At 39.5% G+C, this 21,402-nt stretch overlaps 2 protein-coding genes across 5 annotated transcripts in view; both read left to right on the forward strand.

The window, feature by feature from the left end:
* Positions 1-13,744, forward strand: part of dip2bb (disco-interacting protein 2 homolog Bb) — a 37,101-nt gene extending 23,357 nt beyond the window's left edge. Inside the window, exons 15-39 of one of the 2 annotated variants that reach the window (XM_068316014.1) lie at positions 437-530; positions 612-731; positions 811-925; positions 1,257-1,396; positions 1,870-2,006; positions 2,116-2,196; positions 2,314-2,441; positions 3,053-3,167; positions 3,380-3,581; positions 4,009-4,121; positions 4,833-4,856; positions 5,153-5,233; positions 5,318-5,441; positions 5,572-5,693; positions 6,277-6,388; positions 6,790-6,899; positions 7,738-7,868; positions 7,969-8,137; positions 8,875-9,045; positions 9,130-9,191; positions 9,926-9,983; positions 10,067-10,141; positions 10,231-10,405; positions 10,588-10,711; positions 10,871-13,744. In XM_068316014.1, the coding sequence (XP_068172115.1) occupies positions 437-530; positions 612-731; positions 811-925; positions 1,257-1,396; positions 1,870-2,006; positions 2,116-2,196; positions 2,314-2,441; positions 3,053-3,167; positions 3,380-3,581; positions 4,009-4,121; positions 4,833-4,856; positions 5,153-5,233; positions 5,318-5,441; positions 5,572-5,693; positions 6,277-6,388; positions 6,790-6,899; positions 7,738-7,868; positions 7,969-8,137; positions 8,875-9,045; positions 9,130-9,191; positions 9,926-9,983; positions 10,067-10,141; positions 10,231-10,405; positions 10,588-10,711; positions 10,871-11,123 (3,036 nt within the window). In that variant the 3' untranslated portion in view covers positions 11,124-13,744. The remainder of the gene's footprint in view (positions 1-436; positions 531-611; positions 732-810; positions 926-1,256; positions 1,397-1,869; positions 2,007-2,115; positions 2,197-2,313; positions 2,442-3,052; positions 3,168-3,379; positions 3,582-4,008; positions 4,122-4,832; positions 4,857-5,152; positions 5,234-5,317; positions 5,442-5,571; positions 5,694-6,276; positions 6,389-6,789; positions 6,900-7,737; positions 7,869-7,968; positions 8,138-8,874; positions 9,046-9,129; positions 9,192-9,925; positions 9,984-10,066; positions 10,142-10,230; positions 10,406-10,587; positions 10,712-10,870) is intronic. The other variant, XM_068316015.1, reaches the window with a different exon arrangement.
* Positions 13,745-13,876: 132 nt separating this feature from the next.
* atf1 (activating transcription factor 1) lies at positions 13,877-21,351 on the forward strand. Of its 3 annotated transcripts, none has more exons than XM_068316018.1 (7): positions 13,877-14,479; positions 16,781-16,903; positions 17,268-17,365; positions 17,453-17,586; positions 17,842-18,024; positions 18,778-18,931; positions 20,663-21,344. In XM_068316018.1, exons 2-7 carry the CDS (start codon positions 16,781-16,783, stop codon positions 20,805-20,807), a joined length of 837 nt encoding a protein of 278 aa, XP_068172119.1. In that variant the 5' UTR covers positions 13,877-14,479; the 3' UTR covers positions 20,808-21,344. The 3 variants fall into 3 exon arrangements, with proteins under 3 accessions (XP_068172119.1, XP_068172118.1, XP_068172117.1); XM_068316017.1 differs by lacking the exon at positions 13,877-14,479 and adding an exon at positions 15,280-15,393 and having other exon boundaries at positions 18,784-18,931; positions 20,663-21,351; XM_068316016.1 differs by lacking the exon at positions 13,877-14,479 and adding an exon at positions 15,280-15,393 and having other exon boundaries at positions 20,663-21,349.
* The last annotated feature ends 51 nt before the right edge of the window (positions 21,352-21,402 follow it).

Here is a 21,402-nt window from a genome sequence, read left to right on the forward strand (position 1 = left end):
TTCCTCCCACCTCCAAAAACATGCACTTCAGGTTGATTGGCCGGTCCCAAATTGCCCGTAGGAGTGAGTGAGTGTGTGTGCGTGGTTGTCTGTCTTTGTGTGTGGCTCCGCGGTGCACTGGCGTCGTGCCCGAAGTGTCCCCCTGCCTCATGCCCTATGCCAGCTGAGATAGGCTCCAGCTCCCCGTGACCCCCTACGGCGGATGAAGCGGCAGAAATGATTCAGGCACAATTAAGTAACTATATTATGACTGCTAAAGCACTAAATTGTGAGGGATTGGATCCATAAGCTGTTAGATTCAAATTTATTTTTTCAGTTATTTTGTTCTTTTTGTATTTTAATTTAAGTACATCTTGTAAGAAATGTTTTTGTGATGATCTGATAAAATTATTATTATATTGAATCAGCTGCTTCATCAGGTTTTGTTTGTGTCCAGGCTGTGATGAACAGGATTCACACTATCAGTGTTCCTTACGCAGTAATGAAGGCTTGCCCTCTCTCCTGGGTCCAGAGGGTCCACATACACAAAGGTAAATTATACTGCTCTCACAGCTTGTGAAATGTAATAATATAAAAATTAAATGTAAAAAAAAATGCTATTTCCTGTGCAGCTCGTTTAGCCTTGGTGAAGTGCCGTGATTTACACTGGGCCATGATGGCTCATCGGGAACAGAGAGACACCAGTCTGGCTTCATTACGTATGCTGATTGTGGCTGATGGTGCTAACCCCTGTAAGTACGCAGTGGCTCCCAGGTTTTTAAAACTTAGTTTAGTTAAATTATATAAATTATTGAATCTCTGGCCGTGCAGGGTCAGTGTCTTCCTGCGATGCCTTCCTGAATGTGTTTCAGTCCCACGGGCTGAAACCAGAGGTGATCTGTCCTTGTGCCACCTCCCCTGAGGCCATGACAGTAGCTATACGCAGGTATGTCACCAGAAACGTTTTCTTTTTTTTAAGCGTTCTGTTAAGATAAAAAAGTCAAGAATGTAAGACAAAAGAAAGTTCTGTCTTTCCAATCCTTCTTTCCACCCTGAGTCCCATGGAGGAATTTCATTCTCTATTAAATCATATGACAACAAGACGCAGCTCTTCACTCAGGCCTGAGTTTTATGTTTTCTGGTAAAGTAGGGTGGATGAAGACATAATGTGTTTCATGTGGTGGTGCATGTGGATGTATGAGTAGATGGATGACAGTAAGAACAAGGACTTGGGTCCTTGGAAAAATTCTTGTTTGATTAAACTGTCTGCTGTGCAGACCGGGGGTCCCTGGAACACCCCTCCCCGCCCGTGCTATTCTTTCCATGGGCGGCCTGAGCCACGGAGTCATAAGGGTCAACACTGAGGACAAGAACTCTGCCTTGACTGTACAGGATGTGGGACATGTCATGCCTGGAGGTGAGTGCAGAAGGAAAAATACATAACACAACAAGGAAAGCATGAAGAACCACTATACAAAATTTGTAAGTGAATGATATAACTGATCCAGGAATTATAGTCATATTGAAAGTGAAAAATCAAGGCAAATGAATAGTGTGAGTAACTTTCTACCTTTTCATTAGTTGAACTTAGGTCCTTAAAAACATCACAATTAAATAGCCATCAAATGTCTTCATTGTCTCTCCACCAGAAAGGTTTGGTCAAATCTGACTGATACGTAAAGTGTATACAGTACAGAAGACAGTCTATAATTTTTCTAAATATTTTTTGATTCATCCACTTCAAAAGCTAAAGAAGAATCCATTTTTAGTGCAGCCCAGATCTTTGTCATCCGCAACATCACAATGTAGATCATTTGAAAGTTTTAAATTGTAAATCAAATCAAATCAATTAAATTACATTTTCTTATTGTAACCTTTGTGTGTCTCCAGCGCTGATGTGCATCGTCAGGCCAGACGGACCACCTCAGTTGTGTAAAACTGATGAAATCGGAGAGATTATAGTGAACTCCAGAGCTGGAGGCAACATGTACTACGGGCTGCCTGGACTCACCAAAAACACTTTTGAGGTCGGTAATCAGAGTCGAGCTGACAACCTGCCTCTGCTAATACAAGCTCTGAAAAAAGAATGTCAGTCTTTTATTTTTTTGTGGTTTATTATCTATTTGTTGTGTTTAGGTGATACCGGTTAATGCTAACGGAGTCCCCATTGGTGAGATTCCGTTTGTGCGGTCAGGACTCTTGGGATTTGTTGGTCCAGTAAGTAGGACTATTTCATTGCTGTTCAACAACTGTAGTAACAGCAGCTCACCTAGAAACCGTCCTCCTCCCGGTTTAATGACTTCTGTGTATCCTCGCTCTGCACCCTCTGCACAGGGTAGTCTGATCTTTGTGGTGGGGAAAATCGAGGGTCTGCTGATGGTGAGTGGGCGGAGACACAATGCTGATGACCTGGTGGCCACCGCTCTTGCTGTTGAGCCAGTTAAGACTGTGTACCGTGGAAGGTGAGATGACCAGCAGGTTCCTCTGAAAAAAAATTGTGTTTAAGGAGATGATGGTAGTGGGTGGGCGGCATGGTGGCGTAGTGGGTAGCACTGCTGCCGCACAACACAGCGGGTCCGGGTTCGAGTCCCGTCTGTGCGGAGTTTGCATGCTCTACTGTGTCTGCGTGGGTTCTCTCCGGGTTCTCCGACTTCCTCCCACCTCCAAAAACATGCGCTTCAGGTTGATTGGCCGGTCCCAAATTGCCCGTAGGGGTGAGTGTGTGTGTGCGTGGTTGTCCGTCTTTGTGTGTGGCTCCGCGGCGTACTGGTGTTGTGCCCGGAGTGTCCCCCGCCTCAAGCCCTATGCCAGCTGGGATAGGCTCCAGCTCCCCGTGACCCGCTGCAGTGGACAAGGCGGTAGAAAATAAATGAATGAATGGTTGAGGGTGAATACTAATGTGTCACTATTGACATCTAGTGGTACAATGTAAGCATTGCAGGTTAAAAATGAGTTCAACAACATGAGGTCATTGATGAAGGTGCATTTATTTCACTATGATAAAACATCTGACCTTCACAACCTTTGAATAATATTTGATATATTTGTTCTTGTGTCTCTTGGGATGTTTCAGAATTGCTGTGTTTTCAGTCACAGTTTTCTATGATGAGAGGGTTGTGATTGTGGCAGAGCAAAGGCCAGATGCCAGTGAGGAGGACAGCTTCCAATGGATGAGCCGGGTTCTTCAGGTAAACAGGAAACATGTACAAAATATCAAGGACACTGAAAAAATACATTTCTACAGGATTGCACATAGATACTGAGGATTTCCATTCAGTATTTGCCAACAAAAATCAGAATTATTATGTGGATCTGGCATTTCCCTAAAACCAGATTTTTTTTACCCTTTAAATACATTTCCCACTTTGCAAATACCTTTAATGTCTGGCTTCCTCTGTAGGCTATCGACAGCATCCATCAGGTGGGCCTCTACTGTCTGGCTCTGGTTCCAGCCAACACGTTACCTAAAACGCCCCTGGGTGGAATCCACATCTCTGACGCCAAGCAGTTCTTCTTAGATGGCAACCTGCACCCCTGCAACATACTGATGTGTCCCCATACATGTGTCACAAACCTACCCAAACCCCGTCAGAAGCAGCCTGGTAACGAAGCACATCTTTAAATGAGGCTCATTAAATGTGTAGTGAGCTCTTTTCTGCTGCGCTAAAGTAGCAACTAAAGTAGCAAAAGTAGGACAACTTATTAGCAATGTGTTCATAAGTAATGTGTGAATTGGAAATGTGGTCCCTTAAATCAATCTAAAATAAAAGTTCCTGTGTTCTGCTGCACTGCAGACACTTTTGCGTGATACAGCATCCAACCCATTGTGAAGTTTTGTTATCTTGCACAATATTTCACAAACTAATAATGCTGTCTAGTATTTGTACTATCCAGTTAGGTCAAGACTTGTAGCCTGAGGTAGAATGGCAGAAATTAGATCTTTTTCATAAACTTGACCTGTGAGGGTAGTTTTGTAACTAAAGCTGTTTTTTTCACTCATCTATTTTTCATATTCTATTTTGTGTGCAGTTGGTGTAGGTCCAGCATCCGTGATGGTCGGTAACCTGGTGGCAGGGAAAAGGATTGCCCAGGCTGCAGGCAGAGACCTTGGCATGATCGAAGACCAGGATCTTGTCAGGAAGGTATTATGACCACTGTTATAACTCATTATGCTCAGCCGTTTATTCTGTGTCACATGACTCCCCATTTGAAACAGCAGGAACCCAGAGCCTGCAGTGTGTCATGACCAGTGTCCAATCAGATAAATGAATGAAATGTTTGTCATACTAATGTCAGTATAGTATGAAAAAGGAATCTATTATGGAATACTTCATGTCAAATATTTAAATGTTGCTAACGAGGCAAGATACAGACACCGGATACAGACACAAAAGTTGCTGTACATTTTTTTGCTGACTGTGGCTTTTTTAATCACAGGACACACAGATGACTGCTCTTGTCACAAAGAAGGAGCTTTTACTCATACTTAAATACAAAGGGTATAAAAACCATTGCAATTAAACGAAAGTTGCCGTTTACAAAATGGAAACTTGAGAGCAGTATTTTGCTTCTGAATGCAGCAGAGCTTTTCACATTCATTCATTCATCTTTATTAAAAAATCAGAATAGGAATTTTTTTTGAATTTAAATAAGTCAAATAACCCCTGGAAGAGTAACTTATAATATATATACATAATATATATTAATAAATCATTTTAGTCTGTTGCTACCCAATCCTGATTAGAAGAGTAAAAACTTTGAAGACTTTCCTCTGCCAGTGTAAGAACGGCCCGACTCAGCGTTACTGATGTGAAAAAAATCTCTCTTTCTGCTCTCGTCTCCTGTGGATGTAGCTCTGTATGTGGCCCACTGTGATGGTAAGAAACATGGCCCCCTTATGCCATCTTCTCCACTCTTTTGTTCATTCAGGACATCTGTAAAATATGTTGCATTGTGGTATTTATTGTGTTTCTTGTTAAAACGTTAAAATTACACCAGACAAAATAGTTTTAAAGATTACAATTTTAATTTGTTTTATTTTTGTGATATGAAGTCTGTCCATCGGCACAAACCTCATCCCTGTTTACGCCCTCCATGGTTGTGTGTATAGAAATGACTGGCACGTGCCTTGAGATAGAACATGCATCTAACTAGTTTATTCTTTGTATTGCAGCATCAGTATTTGACAGAAGCTTTACACTGGAGAGCACAGACAGACCCAGACCATGTCCTCTTTGTTCTTCTTAATGCCAAGGTACCAAACTGATCTATGTGATAAATATTTTGACTGAAATGCAGGTAATCACTATAATCACTGTGCATTATTCCTGTGTATCAGGGGGTAGCAGTAAGCACTGCAACCTGTGTGCAGCTTCACAAGCGAGCAGAAAAGATAGCTGCAGCGCTCACTGAAAAAGGCAGCATCAACACTGGAGAGAACGTAGTGCTGCTCTATTCTCCGAGTGGGTTTGACCTCTAATCTCCTGTCTGCATTTACATATTAATACCACCCACTAAGATTGATTCTTGTGTGATGTGTTTAATTATTCTCCATTTATTAAAACTGGTCTTGTTACTCTAAACTTCTCACAGGCATTGATTTGATAGCTGCCTTTTATGGCTGTCTGTACGCTGGTTGTGTTCCTGTAAATGTCAGACCTCCACACCCTCAGAACCTTGCAGCCACACTGCCTACTGTTCGTATGATTATTGATGTAAGTATATATGCTGTATTTTACATGCTATTACTTTATGGTACCATATTAGTCCGATATTATACTCTTTTTGATATAATTTCTCATGTCTGCAAGATGTCCAAATATACTGTATTTGAAATGTATGTATATGTAGAGACCAGAAAACATTTGTTTTTCATTTAATCCTAATATCTAGTACTTTAGAGATATTGGACTTTGAGCCTCTCATAATGACCCCGCTTCTGAAAATAACTTTTTAATATGTTATTATTTAGCCAGATTTGGTTTGGATTTTCTGTGAAACATTCCAGTCACCACAAACCCATCATAACAAGTTTCAAAATAAAAGCTGGGGGATCCCTGTGGAAATGTTTGTTCATGTTCTATTAAAAAAGAAAAATTCCGTTTCCAAAATTTTCATCCTCAAATTTCTATCTGCATCTGCTTCAAAAGCTTAACGTCTGTTGAGCTACATGAATATACATCATGTTGTGTTCATGTGTGCTCCTGACTGTTTTTTGTCAGTCATTGTCCCATTCTTTTCAGATTGTACTGGCAGCCTTTTCCATTCAGATGATTCATTTTTGTGCTTTCTTTCCAGGTCAGTAAAGCGGCCTGTATTCTAACCACTCAGCATCTCATGAGGACTCTGCGCTCCAAAGAGGCTGCTGCCTCTGTGAACATTAAAACATGGCCAACAATCATCGATACAGGTTATATAAATCAGGACCTGTCTTTGTAAAGCAGGCATTCAGACTCTTTATAGTAGGAAACCCACTAGTGTCACTAATAACAATTAAAGTGACCTTTTCCTTGTGTCGCAGTAAGCTATGATAGTGTGACATTTTACCATGACCAGTGAAATTGAGGTCAGTTCAGGTCAGTCAGCATTCGGATAAACAGGAAGTAGAAAAGTCTCTGGAAAGCTTCACTAATTCCCAGAATAACTCAGTGTGTGTTTGTAGCCCTTTCTTACTACCACTATGTGAGATGCATGATTGAGCCTGTGAAAACAATCTGGTAATGAGTAGTGTTTGCGGTATCACATCAGTATGAAATATGAGTCAATATTTACTTTCCCCTCTTTAAAAATGTTAGCTGTTCTTGTTCACAGATGACCTTCCTCGCCGTCGGCCCCCACAGATCTACAAACCGCCTACAGCAGAGATGATTGCTTATCTGGACTTCAGTGTTTCCACTACAGGCATGCTTACAGGGGTTAAGGTGAGACATGAGATCCATGATTAAATATTGCTGTTTTCTTTTTGATCCCAGTCCCATATCTCTGTCATTTTCAACATGAAGCTGCCATGAACCCAGTGAACATCTTAAAATTACCTTCTGATGGTGCACACTTTTTCACATTTAGCAGCTGAAAAGCAGGGTATTTTACACAGGAGAGCAAAGCAGTTCTATAGGAGATTGAATATTTAATATCTTTTATTTTAGAGGAAAAAAAAGAAATTTATTTATCATTTCAAGATCAGAATGTTCATGAGGCATTGTCTTTCATCAAACTTCTTAAAGAAAGGGCAACAACAGACTGGTGGAAGCTTTTTGTTATAAACATGATGAACATCGTGTACTGAACAGCCACATCCATAACACCGAACAGTAAGATTGTGCCTGTGATGATAAGTAATGTTTTGTGGTTACCAGAGATGTCTCCACAGCATCACACTTGGGTCATTTGTTGAGGGCAAGCGGCGGAGTAATGTTCTCTCCATTTATGCTTCCAACCATTATCTCTTCCTAAATAAAATAAACCCTCATTAAGTGAACAGGACAAAATTCCAGTGTTCATGCTGATGACTCTCCTGATGTTGTGACATTGTTCTGGAGTCAGATCCATCATCTCTGGGTGGTTCCAGCCTCTGAGTCTATATTACATTACAAAACAAGTTTTTGCGATGAGATGCAAAATACATGAGAAAGTAGAAACCAATAAAAACTTGCTGTCAAAATGTCAGTAGATGAGGAATAGAGTCAGAAAAAGCCATTCTCGGAACGACACTTTCCTTTGAATTCACAATCATCCTGTTTTCTGTTTGGTTTGTCACAGATTTCTCATGCAGCAGTCAGTGCACTTTGCCGCTCTATAAAGCTGCAGTGTGAACTGTACTCCTCTCGTCAAATAGCCATCTGCTTGGATCCATACTGCGGTCTGGGCTTTGTTTTATGGTGCCTCGCAAGGTACAGTAAAACACCGAACAAGCAACACCCACGACAGCCTCTGCTGAGTTGTTCCTCATCCCTTCATCCTCTAACTACCCTCGATGTCTTCTATTTTTAGCGTTTACTCAGGTCACCAGTCCATCCTGATTCCTCCGTTTGAGTTGGAGAGCTGCTTGTCCCTGTGGCTGAGCACACTCAGTCAGTACCGCATCAGAGACACCTTCTGCTCCTACTCCGTGATGGAGCTCTGCACTAAAGGCCTGGGCACTCAGACGGACTTACTCAAGGTGAGGGATGTGTGCACAGAACGAGAACCATGAGTGACTCTAGTTAGAGGTATGACCTTTAGCCCGAGCCCGAGTCCAAGCCTGGCCCGACCTGAAATTCGGGCCGGGTCGAGCTTGAAAAGTCAGGAATTACGTTTGGGTCGGGCTCGGGCTTAAGATCTTATGATCCAAGCCCGACCCGGCCTGAACTTTTAAAATAAATACATATTTATACATTATGTATCTCAAACGATCTATGGATATTAAATTAAGGAATACCCTTATAAAATATATAATTTAGGTAAAACAGAAGGTGCTGTATGAGAAACATCCATCTACAATACCTGCTCAGTTCCCTCCATGCATCAGCTGTATTTTGTCCTGTCACTTTACCTTTCCGATCGTACGCACTGAAAGTAGAGGTAAGATCTTAAGCCCAAATCCTTGGATTATGAGCCGGGTCGGGCTCAAAATGTCAGTAATTACGTTCGGGTCGGGTTGGGTAGGGCTTTAATACCCTCGGGCTCGGGTCGGGTTGGGCTGGAGTTTTTAGGCCCGATCTTTCCTCTAACTCTAGTTGTTGAAGGATCAGATGCTTCAACTGAAGGAACTAATATCAAACTGTGAACTGCTCACAGGTCCTGTATTGTAGTACAAGCAGGAAAATATAGTGAACTATTTAAAAGTAAAATATACAGAAAAAACATATAAATAACTACGTCTCCTGTGATTGCTGTGCTATTATATCATTATTTTAGGCCCGTGGAGTAAACCTCTCTTGCGTGCGGAGTTGCGTGGTGATCGCAGAGGAACGTCCTCGCCTTTCTCTCTCACATTCCTTCTCCAAGCTTTTTAAGGATGTTGGACTGTCGTCCAGAGCCGTCAGCACTGCTTTTGGTTCCAGGGTCAACCTGGCCATCTGTCTGCAGGTACACCAACCAATCCTAGCAGGCTTTACATAGTTGCACACCTTAAGAACCAGTTTAGGTTTGCATCTGTTCTTTGTGTTGCAGGGCACCACTGGTCCTGATCCCTGCACAGTTTACGTGGACATGAAGTCTCTCCGTCACGACAGGTAGAAAATCATGGATCTCTTCAACTGCAGAATATTTATCATAAATGCAGGTTTTTGAAATAAAGTACTTTTATATCAGGGCTGCTATACAGTAATCCCTCGCTTATTCGCGCTTCAAGATACCCAGCTTCTCTACATTGCTGATTTTTAGTAGGTAGTCACGTGATACCGTACACGCATTGTATTGGCTTCGAGATTCTGAGATTCATGGAACCCAGCGCACTTCTCTGAGACACATAAGTGCTTTAAACAGTCTATAATAGTCTGGGAAAAGGTAATACAGATGGAAGGTGGTTTAATATCAGTGTGGGGAGGGTTCATGAACATTTAAATTACTGTAAATAATAATTCTGTGTATCACAGAATTTCATTTTTTGTGGATGGTTCTGGAACACATTAACCACGAGTAACAAAGGATTACTCTACTGCAATGTATAGTCTCTTTTTTAATGGGATTTTTTTCTAAAGCAAAAACGTCAAATATATTTGATTATATTAAACTAAAAAGCCATATTAACCCAAGTCTCCTCTAATCACATTGAAGGAACAGTGAACAGCTCTTTGGTGCAGGCAATGAAAATCTTACATAAACCCAGCAACTGTGATCAATAAATATCAGATACTTGAGATGCTATGGAGAATATTCATCTATTTAGTTGGATGTCTAACAAAAAGGTACTGTTTTCTTCTTTGGATGAATGCTTGTGTATGCATGCTTTTGTATGACTTTTCAGGGTGAGGCTGGTGGAAAGAGGAGCACCACAGAGTCTTCCGCTGATGGAGTCTGGCAAGGTAAGCTACTACCTGTAATATTCTGTTAATAAATTATGACAAAAACTGGTACAAGTTGACAGTGCCTGTTGCTTAATCTACAGATATTACCAGGTGTTCGTGTGATAATTGTAAATCCAGAGACAAGAGGTCCACTGGGTGATTCTCATCTTGGAGAGGTGAGAGGAAGCCATAACAGATTCATCATCATGATCGTCAAGGTAAAGCCTTTGTCTGTGTGAAACCAGCTGTGTGCTTTTTGTCTTAGATCTGGGTGAACAGCCCTCACAGTGCCAGCGGATACTACACCATCTATGGAGAGGAGAGTCTTCAGGCTAACCACTTCAACACCAAGCTCAGCTTTGGAGACCCACTGACCTTATGGGCCAGGACGGGATATCTGGGTTTTGTGAAGAGGACTGAGCTACTGGATGCCAGTGGGGGTAAATACAGAGACAAGTCGAGATTAATTCAGCCTCTCTTGTTGAGTTTAAAGTGAGAAAGATTTTGGGTTTTGAATAAAATGTACAAGGGAAAATCATATGATGAAAACCTTGAACTGTTGAATTGAAGTGAGCACAGCAATTGCTGTTGTACATTGTGCTTCCCTCACTTTTGTGCTCAGATCGACATGACGCTCTCTTTGTGGTGGGCTCACTGGATGAGACCTTGGAGCTAAGAGGGCTGCGCTACCACCCAATCGACATCGAAACCTCTGTGTCTCGGGCTCACCGCAGTATTGCCGAGAGGTGAGAATGATCTGGCTATACAGACATGCTTAGTATTACTTTAACTGTATGTAGCTGATTTATTGTCAGTGCTTTTGACATCACATTAATCCCTGTATATTTGTATTCCATGACAACGGCAAAAAATGGATTAAATCAATCTGTTGTCGTACTTTACAGTGCTGTGTTTACATGGACCAACCTGCTGGTGGTGGTGTCGGAGCTGTGTGGTTCAGAGCAGGATGCACTGGATCTGGTGCCTCTGATAACCAATGTGGTCCTGGAGGAGCACCACCTAATTGTGGGAGTGGTCGTTATAGTGGACCCTGGGATTATACCCATCAACTCCAGGGGAGAGAAGCAACGCATGCACCTTCGTGACTCTTTCCTCGCTGATCAGCTGGACCCCATTTATGTCGCCTACAATATGTGAGCTTGTGTCAGTCTGGGCTTTCTCAGCCTACAGTACAGTAAAAAGCAAAAGGTGGAAAGGAAAAGAATAAACCACATGTTCTGCCACCCAGCTGTGTGTCACCAGCATATCTTGTCCACCTCATGTCTGTGACTGGACCTGCCATGTCTGGAGTTGCTCACTGTGTTTTATAAAACCATGAAGAAACATGTATTGCATGTGGCAAAGAGGGAAAAAAAAACCCTGTTGCACTTTTTTATGGAGGTGATAAAATGACACATAAAATCACTTGTGAATTAGTTCTACATAAATGTATGTAAATCCATCTTATTCTGTACCTACCCATCACCAACCTCATAAAAATGTACCTTGTTGATCCACACAGATTCCAAAAGCTTCTAATATCCTCATCAATCAACAACTTGAAATATTTTTACATGCAGATTTCAACAAATGCGCACAAGTGCACGTGCTGACTCTTTTCTAACAAGGATACAAGACATGGGCAGAAGAAAGCAAACCAAGTGTAGCCAGTCTCTGTTTGTGCACTTTATTTAAACAGCTTATGTTGATCTGTAATAATGAAGCCAAATAGACATTTGAATCTTTCCTGCTCAAATATAAGTCCTGCCTTATTAATGTTCAGCTAAACATTCCTGTCTTAGTATGAATGAATTTGACATTGATGGCTCTTTAGTCTCATTTGGTTTTAACTCATAATGCAAACCCTGACAGATATCCAAAGGATTTAAAGTAAAAGAGGAAACGGGCCATATTCTCTATATGTACCTAGAGAGGTTGTATTTTAGATACTGTATGTTAATGTGTAAATATTTTCAATCATATAAATGTATAGATGCTTGACTTGTCTCTCGGTGGATTCTGAACGATTAATCTGGGAGGTAACGGTAGCATAAACGAAACTGTAAATAAGATTTAACATTTTTGACAGTACTTTCAAAGTGGAATATCCCTTTAGGAGAATGGAAGGTAATATTGAATATCTATAAAAACATTGTTAGTCAGGATAGCTACAAGATTGCACTTTCACTAAAAAAATTTCTATTTTATTATAACAATGAGGCATTTTACAAATGGTTCAGGAGAATATATTATTTTGTGGATTCCTGCTTGAGGAGCTTTTAGAATTTACTAGGAGGGCTATCACTGTTAATTGCAGGAACTTTTCCTTTTGGCCAAATGAAATTAAAATTAATGCAAGGAGAAGGCTAAAACCAAAATCTGACTGTTTTCAGGCTACCAGGTAAAAACCTGAATAAAACAGATCCATTAGTGTTCGTCCAATAGCCATTGCCATTGTACTTTTACTCAGTACTTCCTCCCTCTCCTTATAATTACATAGCAGATCTATTTTCAGCTTTTCTTTTCTCTGTGCACAAAGTGCATTCAAAACTTGTTTTGTTTATGTGCAGTACTGTAATAAATTACATTGAGTTCCAACAGGAATTTTCTTGGTACTGTAAGCCTGGGAGCAAAAGAGGTCAGTCAACACGTATCAGGATTATTTCCTGTATATAGTCACTGGAGGTATGGGCATTCGTCAATGCAGTTGCAAAGCTGAGCCGCACCATCACCATTGACTTGCAAGTAATGTAACTATAAAAAGTTGTGTTTGCAAAATGTATTTGGTTTCCTAATATCTTTCCTTGTACTCTTTGCCATAATTTGTACGTTATTTGTATTTCATTTTAATGCATAAACCATTAATGTCAACATGTAAATAGTTCTTTTTTATGTTTGCATTTGTCCAACCTTAACATAAAAAAACCCCTCAATACCGTATTAGAAAAAAGTTCAGTCTTTTCAAGAGCGACAGGAATATGCTATCCCCGCCTTATGTTAAATTAAAATGATTAGTGAAAAATATAATGCTTGCCATTTGGTTTTGAGCAGTTTTGAGCCCATTTCAAAATAAAAACAGAAATATCAGTACATCTGAGCTTTCATCACATCTGCAGAACTCCACAACTCCGAGCACAAGAGGAAATCAGCTTGAAGAATATCTCATTTCCATGTGCAAGTGGGGAAGATATGCATGCATGGAATAAAAAATTCAGGAAACTCACTGCACAGGGCCGGGCTGGGTGTTCCCTTGTTGCAGTCTGTAAATAATAGACATACGATACAGATAAACATCAAAACAAAATGAGAATGGCTGGCCTTGCAAACATAATCAGCAAAATTTACCTGCTTTGTTGTGAGGCTAACGAAGGCATCCTTGGGTTTTTCACTCTTACACTATGCAAAACTAATGACAGTGCAATTTAATATAGACCTTGCACAGTCTTGTGAAATATACATGAAACTCATGCATTTTTGTAACCAAGAACAGATGGCTGATAAACTTTTAACAGTAGTGTACTACTATGAATTTATTTTCAGTTTTGTATTAATATTTTGTGTCTTCACTCTTGGTATGTTTCACATTATTTGGTGAATTCTAAAGTGCAACATGATGTAAAAGATCCACTAATGAATCTTAATGTTTCAAGTCATGCAGTTAAAAAAATCAAGGTGGCATACCCCCTTCCAATATTCTCTTTTATTTTATATTTCAGTTTGTTGTACATTTTTTTCTACTTCATGTAAAAATAGAACAGAATAAAAAGCATTTAACCACTTCCAGTGTCCTTATATTTGAAAATTAGGGGAAACGTGATTTACTTAGATTATTACAGAACTTGCATCTTTATAGTGCTTAGATATTTATTATGTCATAATAGACAAGGACAAAGGAAGAAAACTCAGAATCTCAAAATATAAATGAATGAATGAATGAAGTTTAATTTTCATTGCACATAAAAACAGAATTTCATGAACAAGGAGATGAGAACAGTAGCATTGAAGGGTTTCTCTGCTGGCTAAATTCAATAATCAAACCTTTTTGTGTATAGAGTCAGGATTATTTTCACTGAATGATGTCAAATTAAAGTCTCAAAATAAATAAATAAAATTCTACTCTCAGTTTTGGGGGCGTTTGTGTTTTGGCGTCTGTGTTTTTGTCCCTATCGCGTCGTCTCTGTCATCCCTTCCTGATTTCTTCCCGCTGCCTTTCAAATTGACCACACTTTTCCGTCAGCCCATATAAGTAACTCCAGTCATTGAATAAGTGAACGGCGACTCTTCCGCTCTGTTGATTCGCCACGCCCACACGAATGATTACGTAATGCCTCGGTGTTCAAACGGCACCGCCCACTTCCTTTGAAAAAAATGCTCCTTTTTTTTTTTTTTGCTGACATCTTCGTATTTTTAGCTTCTAGCCATTAGCGCTAAGTAACTTTTCAAGGTATTTATTGTGACAAAGTAAATACAAGAAGTCCACGCTGTGAACAAGAGCAGTTACACGGTCTAAAAAGGTAAAGTGTTGCTGGCTGAGTGGTGATATTACGGCTGGCTGCTCCGCTGTGGTGGCTATGGCGGCTGTTGCTTCGTCAACTCCTCGGCGTTTTACGAAAAGGGAAGGTGTAGCTAGCTTAATGGACCCTCCGCTGACGTCTATTGACGCGGTAACTTGCGTGTCAGTGACAGCCAGACATTATTTACTCACTGACACAAAACCTCATCCATCTGGAGAAGCGGAGTAACGAAACATGGCTTCTGTGTTGTTCAGAAATAGTTACCAAAAAAAACAGTTAAAGATTTAAAACTAGCTAACGTACGATTAATTGAAGGTTAGCAACCATTAACTAGCAATAATATTAATGACGTAGGGTAAATAACTTAAATCGTTATTTGCTATTTCCACCGTATATGTTTGTCTGAGATGGACCTGTCTGCACACAAAAATACAGTTAGTAAAATTGAAAGCCCTCAAAAGGTAACTGTTGACTGTCGGGCCTAGCTGTGTCCATTAACTCCGTGTTAACGCTGTATTGACTGGCACGATTGGACCAAAGAGGAAGTGGGTTTTTGGTCAACTTAAAACTCACGTCCGTGACTTTTGCACAAGCAATTTGTTAATTTAGGAAACTTCAATTTGACGTCGTTCTTATATCGTCTTATGGTTGTGTGAAAAAGTTCTTAAACGTGACATTACGAGATAAATTAGCGCGCAGGCCACAGCGGAGTAGCGCAGTCACGACATATTACAGGCAGACAAGCCCGCCATAAACATTGGTGTAATGTTAGTGCCCATTTAAAACGATAATTGATCTATTTGTGCCCAGTTACTATGGAAGACGTACAGCAGGGCAGCAATGGCACCGAGTCCCAGCCTACCGTCATTCCCACTACCGTCACAACATCACATTTCTCACAGATAGCCCAGCAGGTAACCAGTAGACTCATCTGTCACGACCTTCCATTAAATAAATCTTATTAATCCTGCTGTGATTCATTTCTTCAGTAACGCTGGATCTGACACAATGAATAGAACCATAGCTGAGGTTTTAACATTGTGCACTGAGAACTTGCCCTTACATTTTAGACTACATCCAGGGAAAGATGAGGTACTTGAAGGTACCTTATCCCCTTAGCCGAAAAACTATCCAGACTAACATAGTTATAGACAATGAATAGACTACTTCACACATTTTGAAGGCTTATATTTAAAATAAAAAACACATTAGTATGGCTTTTATTTTGTTCAGCATATGAGGTTGGTTTGTGTAAATGCTATTCATTCATAAAACAATTCTAAATATGTGATTTCTGAATGGAGATTTAATTCTTTAAGTAGGCATGCTGCTTTCATTGTCCATATAATGCCTGTTATCACTAAGAGAAATTTTGTTTTATTTAATGATCTACCAATCTCAGCGTAAACAAAAGTCACACAAAGCGACTGTGTCAAACGGCTGTCACTAATACAAGGTTGTTCAGAATTTTCACAATATAAAGGAAGACTTTTTTAACAAATTCAGCAAATAAGCCAAGCCAAATCTATTCACGCCATGTATGACATTACTGACTTAACTACATATGATCAGCTCAGCTGTCAATTGTTAATATCGGGTATGTACATGACGTTGGAACTCCCGTATTGTCGTGTTGATGATTGAAAGCTTCAGTATTTACAGTAACTGGGGTGGCATTAGCGTAGTCCACTAGTGGAAGGTGTCAGTTCCCCTCCTGAATACTTCCGAGTTACCTTGAGCAAGACACTGGCCCCCTACAATTTGCTTACTGGGCGCAGCAATAAGGAGCTGCATATTGTTCTATCTCCCATTACAGGCCCCTTGTGAGTGAGTGTGTGTGTGTGTTTTATGGGCCTGTACCACCTGTGTGTGTGTGTGTGTGTGTGTGTGTGTGTGTGTGTGTGTGTGTGTGTGTGTGTGTGTGTATATGTGTGTGTGTGTGTGTGTGTGTGTGTGTGTGTGTGTGTGTGTGTGTGTGTGTGTGTGTGTGTGTGTGTGAGACAAAATAACTGGAGTCAGTTAAGATTAATTCTACTTCCTCTTCTTCTGACTATCTCTAAGGCTACATATTTGTAGGCATCAGATGATCTGTATTTTGGGTAAATTGATCTGATCATTCACGGTTTGATGAGTCCTGTGAGTTTCACTGTCAAATCTGAGGTCTTGAAGGATTGAGTTGGATTAATCAGGTGCATATGAGTAATTGTGGCTGAATCTTTAAATCTTGTTTTTTCTTGTTTTTTTTTTACACAAGTAAAACACTGTATTTTGTGGATTTAAATACCTGTTTGTATTTTCTAGATGTCCCTGGGTGGTTCTTCGGTTGCTGTTGTACAGCTGCCTGGCGGTCAGTTTCAGGTTCATGGAGTGATACAGTCTGCACAGTCATCAGTCATTCAGTCCCCTCAGGCACAGACTGCTCAGGTGAGACCAGCTGGTTTTCCACCCTTTTATACCCAACCAGTAAATGGTAAATGGTCATTGACATCCAACCGTATCTACTAAACAGGTTTGATGGAGTTTGGTTTACCCACTGCTTCATATGCTTCACAACCTTCACATGTGGTTTATAAAGGCCACTTTGATGCTTATCTCATAATTACTTTATTTATCTTTTTCTTTTCATTTTAGCCATGTTTATCCAAATATGTCATTCTGCTATTATTTTGTGATGATACAATTTTCTACTTTGAATATTCTGTTAAGTTTAATGTAGAAATTGTCTATCAGTGTGCCATTTGTAACAATTACTCATATGCACCTGATTAATTCACCTCCATCTTTCAAGGCCCCAGATACAGACAGTGAAAACTCACAGGACTCATCAGACTGCGATGTTACGGCCCAAAAAACAAGAGAAATATTGGCAAGACGGCCGTCATACAGGTAAAGAAAACTGTTCACACAGGCACAACACCAAAGTCTTCTAAGATTATTAACTCAAGTGATTTTCCTCCTCTTCTCAACTTGTAGAAAAATTCTAAATGAACTTTCATCAGAAGAACTGACACATGCTGAGGGAAAGAGTAACAGCCTAACTTCTACAGGATTGGCAGGTGTTACAGTACCAACAACCCCCATCTACCAGACCAGCAGCGGCCAGTACAGTATGAACTTTCTTTAGTGTCTGAAAATGTATGTGTATGTTGACGTAAAGAATATATGCAAGCTGCATAGGAGTAATGCAGTATCTGTCTGTCTCTATCTTATTATGTTTACATGCTCATCAGACAACTACAAACAAATCAACAAATGGAAAAATAATTGTCTGCAATTGTAGTAAACTTAGTCACCTTAAATCTAAATTTTAACTGTGCTTCATCCACTTCTGATGCAGTCTACCATTTTCTATGTTATTCTAGTTACTATAGCTCCTAATGGCACAATCCAGCTGGCAAGTCCAGGGTCTGAGGGTATTCAGGGTCTGCAGGCTGTCACTATGGCCAACTCTGGTGGAGGCCAGCAAGGCACCACTGTCCTTCAGTATGCCCAAACCCCTGATGGACAACAGATTCTTGTGCCTAGCAACCAGGTTGTTGTACAAGGTGAGCAACTCATTTCAACTTGTAATGAAAGCTATCTAAATGTCTCAGAATTTCTTTTTCAGGATATTTTAAAAGGTTGCTCAACACCTCACATTTTTCAATGTTCAACAGAGTTTTGCTCATTAGTTTTTTTCCCATCCTTTTCAGTGTCAAATGTTTTTTTTAGATATAATTCTGAAGTGATGACAAAAAATTGATTCTGATTTTTGTTGTTGTTTGTTTTGTTGTCTTCAATGGCTTTGCCATTTTTGACATATCCAAATGTTTTTTGAACTATTCTTTGATGAAAAATGTTGTATATATGTTCAGTCACTACATCTGAAATAACTTACAGTATTTTCCGCACTGTAAGGTGCACCTAAAAGCCTATAATTTTCTCGTAAACCAGCAGTGCGCTTTATAATCCGATGCACTTTATATATGGATTAATATTCAGATTGATATTGGTTAAAAACCTTATCGCTGAAAAAAAGCCGGCAGTCTGGCTGGCAGTCATGCCGCATTACGTCACAAGGGGCACCCTCAGAAGGCACTCGGGCCTATGACCCCTAACAACGGTAGTCAAGGGGCGTCACCGACAGACAGCAGGTCAGTGCCGTCTGACGTGTGTAAAAAAATGACATTTCTCATATAATCAGTTGTTTAAGTGGAAAAACATCAGAATAGGAAGGGTAATGGTGTTGCGATTGTAGAGTTAAGACATTCATTTGTCATAGGTACAGTATGTGTTAGTTTGACTTGTGTTTCCGTCAGGTGCAGGGGGAGAGCTACAGACATACCAGATCCGAACAGCTTCATCATCCGTCTCCCTGCCTCAGACCGTTGTTATGACCTCTTCTGTTGGACAATCTCAGGGCAAGACTGACGATCCGACAGTGAAGAGGGAAATCAGGCTTGCCAAAAACAGGTAATTGTACAGATTTTTGTCAGAAACATTCAAATGTGATGGGCCTCTGAAGATAATAAAACAGTATCTATTTATTATTAAACTCCACTGTTAAATTGATCAATTAAAAATACTGTTAATTGAGCACCTTTTTGAATGTAATTGCTGTAATGGCTAACCTCTTGCTGAATGAATCATGCTTTCATTTTCATCATGATTGAAAATACCAGATAAATGAATCCCAATTGCATGCAAAAACATGGAGCACCAGATTTAGCCAGAAAACATGGTTTATGCATTTATGCAGATCTGCTAATCAGTTACTTGTTACCTTTGCTCAGATTTAAATCTCCTCCAAAACTGTTTTTATCATTGTTGTGCCTTGATTTCATTGTTATGTGTTTAACCGGCTACCAACGGATCCTTTAATAAGATTTGAACACTATAAATTTTGTTTAGGGACAAAAAATGTATTAATATTGTCAAAGTTTTTTTTTCCGAGCAGAATGCATCAATGTCTTTTTTTCATTTTATTTGTTTAATTTTTCCTGATATTTCAGCCTGTATTCTACAGTAGTGACCATTACAGCACTTATTTGTGCATTTAATAGCTAATTCTCCCCAACATTGAGATGGTAGAAGACTCGACCATGAGTAAAATATTAAAGTTCATATTCATGCCATGATTGACATGGTATTCATATGCACAGGTTTATTGGAGAATATTAAATCTTGAGAGAGTGGGTTGAAAGGTGCTGTTCTGCAACTGAAGTCTTCAAAGCACTTGTGCTACCCTAGCTGTCAGAAGTCAGACTCCAATTGTTGTTGTTTCTGCTCTAGTAAACTTGGTCAGAGTGACCACGACAGGGTTGAAGGACAAAGTTGGAGCAGCAGGAGCAGAATGTAAATGAAGTGGTGAGGAGTAGGGACTCCGAGAGTTAGGGAGGAAAGCTTTGTCTTTGTTCACCATGAAAAGGGTGAATTCAAGATACACTTTAACTAGGACTAGGACTACTGACCTAACTTTATTTTAAATTTGGCTTTCAAAGAAATCAATGCAGTGATGTACACTGAACATTATGTATTACTCAGATGTGTTTTAGTTTGAATACAGTAGTAGTTTTAACAGTAAGAGATATTTTAAATGTCTTTAAAGTCAGATTTATACTTGTAAACACAATTTCTCTCTTTCTCTCACTCCAACACACAGTTTTTACTTTAGTGGGCTGTCATGGTATAGCAGCTGAAGTATTCTTACTACTTATGAGTATCTATTTGTGGGGTTTTTTATCTGATGAACTATTTATTGTTTTTGTAATGTAATTGGTTTTACCTTTTGGAATATATTGCTGCCTCTGGTGTTTTATTATTTAAGACTAGATAAACTAAAATACGGACCAACAACTTGACTTTAAATGATCAAATAACTTTCATAGGAAATAAGATGTTAATGTTAAACTTACAAAATATTTCAAGTAGCCAGATTCAATCTGTTGATGCCTTACAAGCTGATTAATTGCATACAGTGGAAAGGAAAACTCTTGTGATTGGAAATTTTGCACAGCATATATTTAATTTTTCAGATTAACAAGTGTCTTTTTTCTGCTATATTTTTTACTTGTATACTTTCTACTGATAAGGTTGTAACACATGACATGAAGAAAATTCTCTGTCAGGGCATTTGTAATTTATGTCTGAAGCGGTACATCCTCAAACTTACAGTTGAACTATAAACACCTTTTTCCATTTTAGAGAGGCAGCCCGTGAATGTCGACGGAAGAAAAAGGAATATGTTAAATGCCTGGAAAATCGTGTAGCAGTCCTCGAAAACCAAAACAAGACCCTGATCGAAGAACTGAAAACTTTAAAGGATCTTTATTGTGTTAAAACGGGATAAACTGCTTGAATAGAGATTAGGGTTGACATATAAGGAGGAGCAAAATTCAGCTGTTTCAACATGAACTGGGTTTCTGGGAACACTTAAATTCAGGCTGAGATCCTCTTTTTTTTTTAAATCTGAAAGTGACTTGAGGTGGCAGTAAGATATTCTTGACATAAAAAAAGGAATTGGCCATTTTCCACCTGCTGTTATTTTTAATCGCTGATACTATAACATTTATAGTTGTGTAGAATTTTAATACTGGGATGTTTGGAATTTTGAGCTTTAAATGAGTCTCAGTTACTTAATGTGTCCCTTTCTTTTGTTTGTCTGTTTTTTAAAATTGTTGCTTCTGGAAGTATTTTTAATATTCTAACAGCATCTGCAAAATTTTTACTGTAAAATTGCTACACAGAAATAATTTTTTTTATTCAGTGAACTAGTAATTCCCCTCATTTCCTTACAAGATGTTACAATTGTCATTCCTTTTTTATGCAATGGAATATAAAGGGTAACAGAAACAATGATATTGAGTGTGGTTTGTTTCTTGGACAATTGGGGGGGGGGGGGTCCAGGTTATATTTATTATGTACATCTTGGAAGGGGTGGGGAA

The sequence above is a fragment of the Antennarius striatus genome, chromosome 5, assembly GCF_040054535.1.
Source record: "Antennarius striatus isolate MH-2024 chromosome 5, ASM4005453v1, whole genome shotgun sequence".
Lineage (NCBI taxonomy): Eukaryota > Metazoa > Chordata > Actinopteri > Lophiiformes > Antennariidae > Antennarius > Antennarius striatus.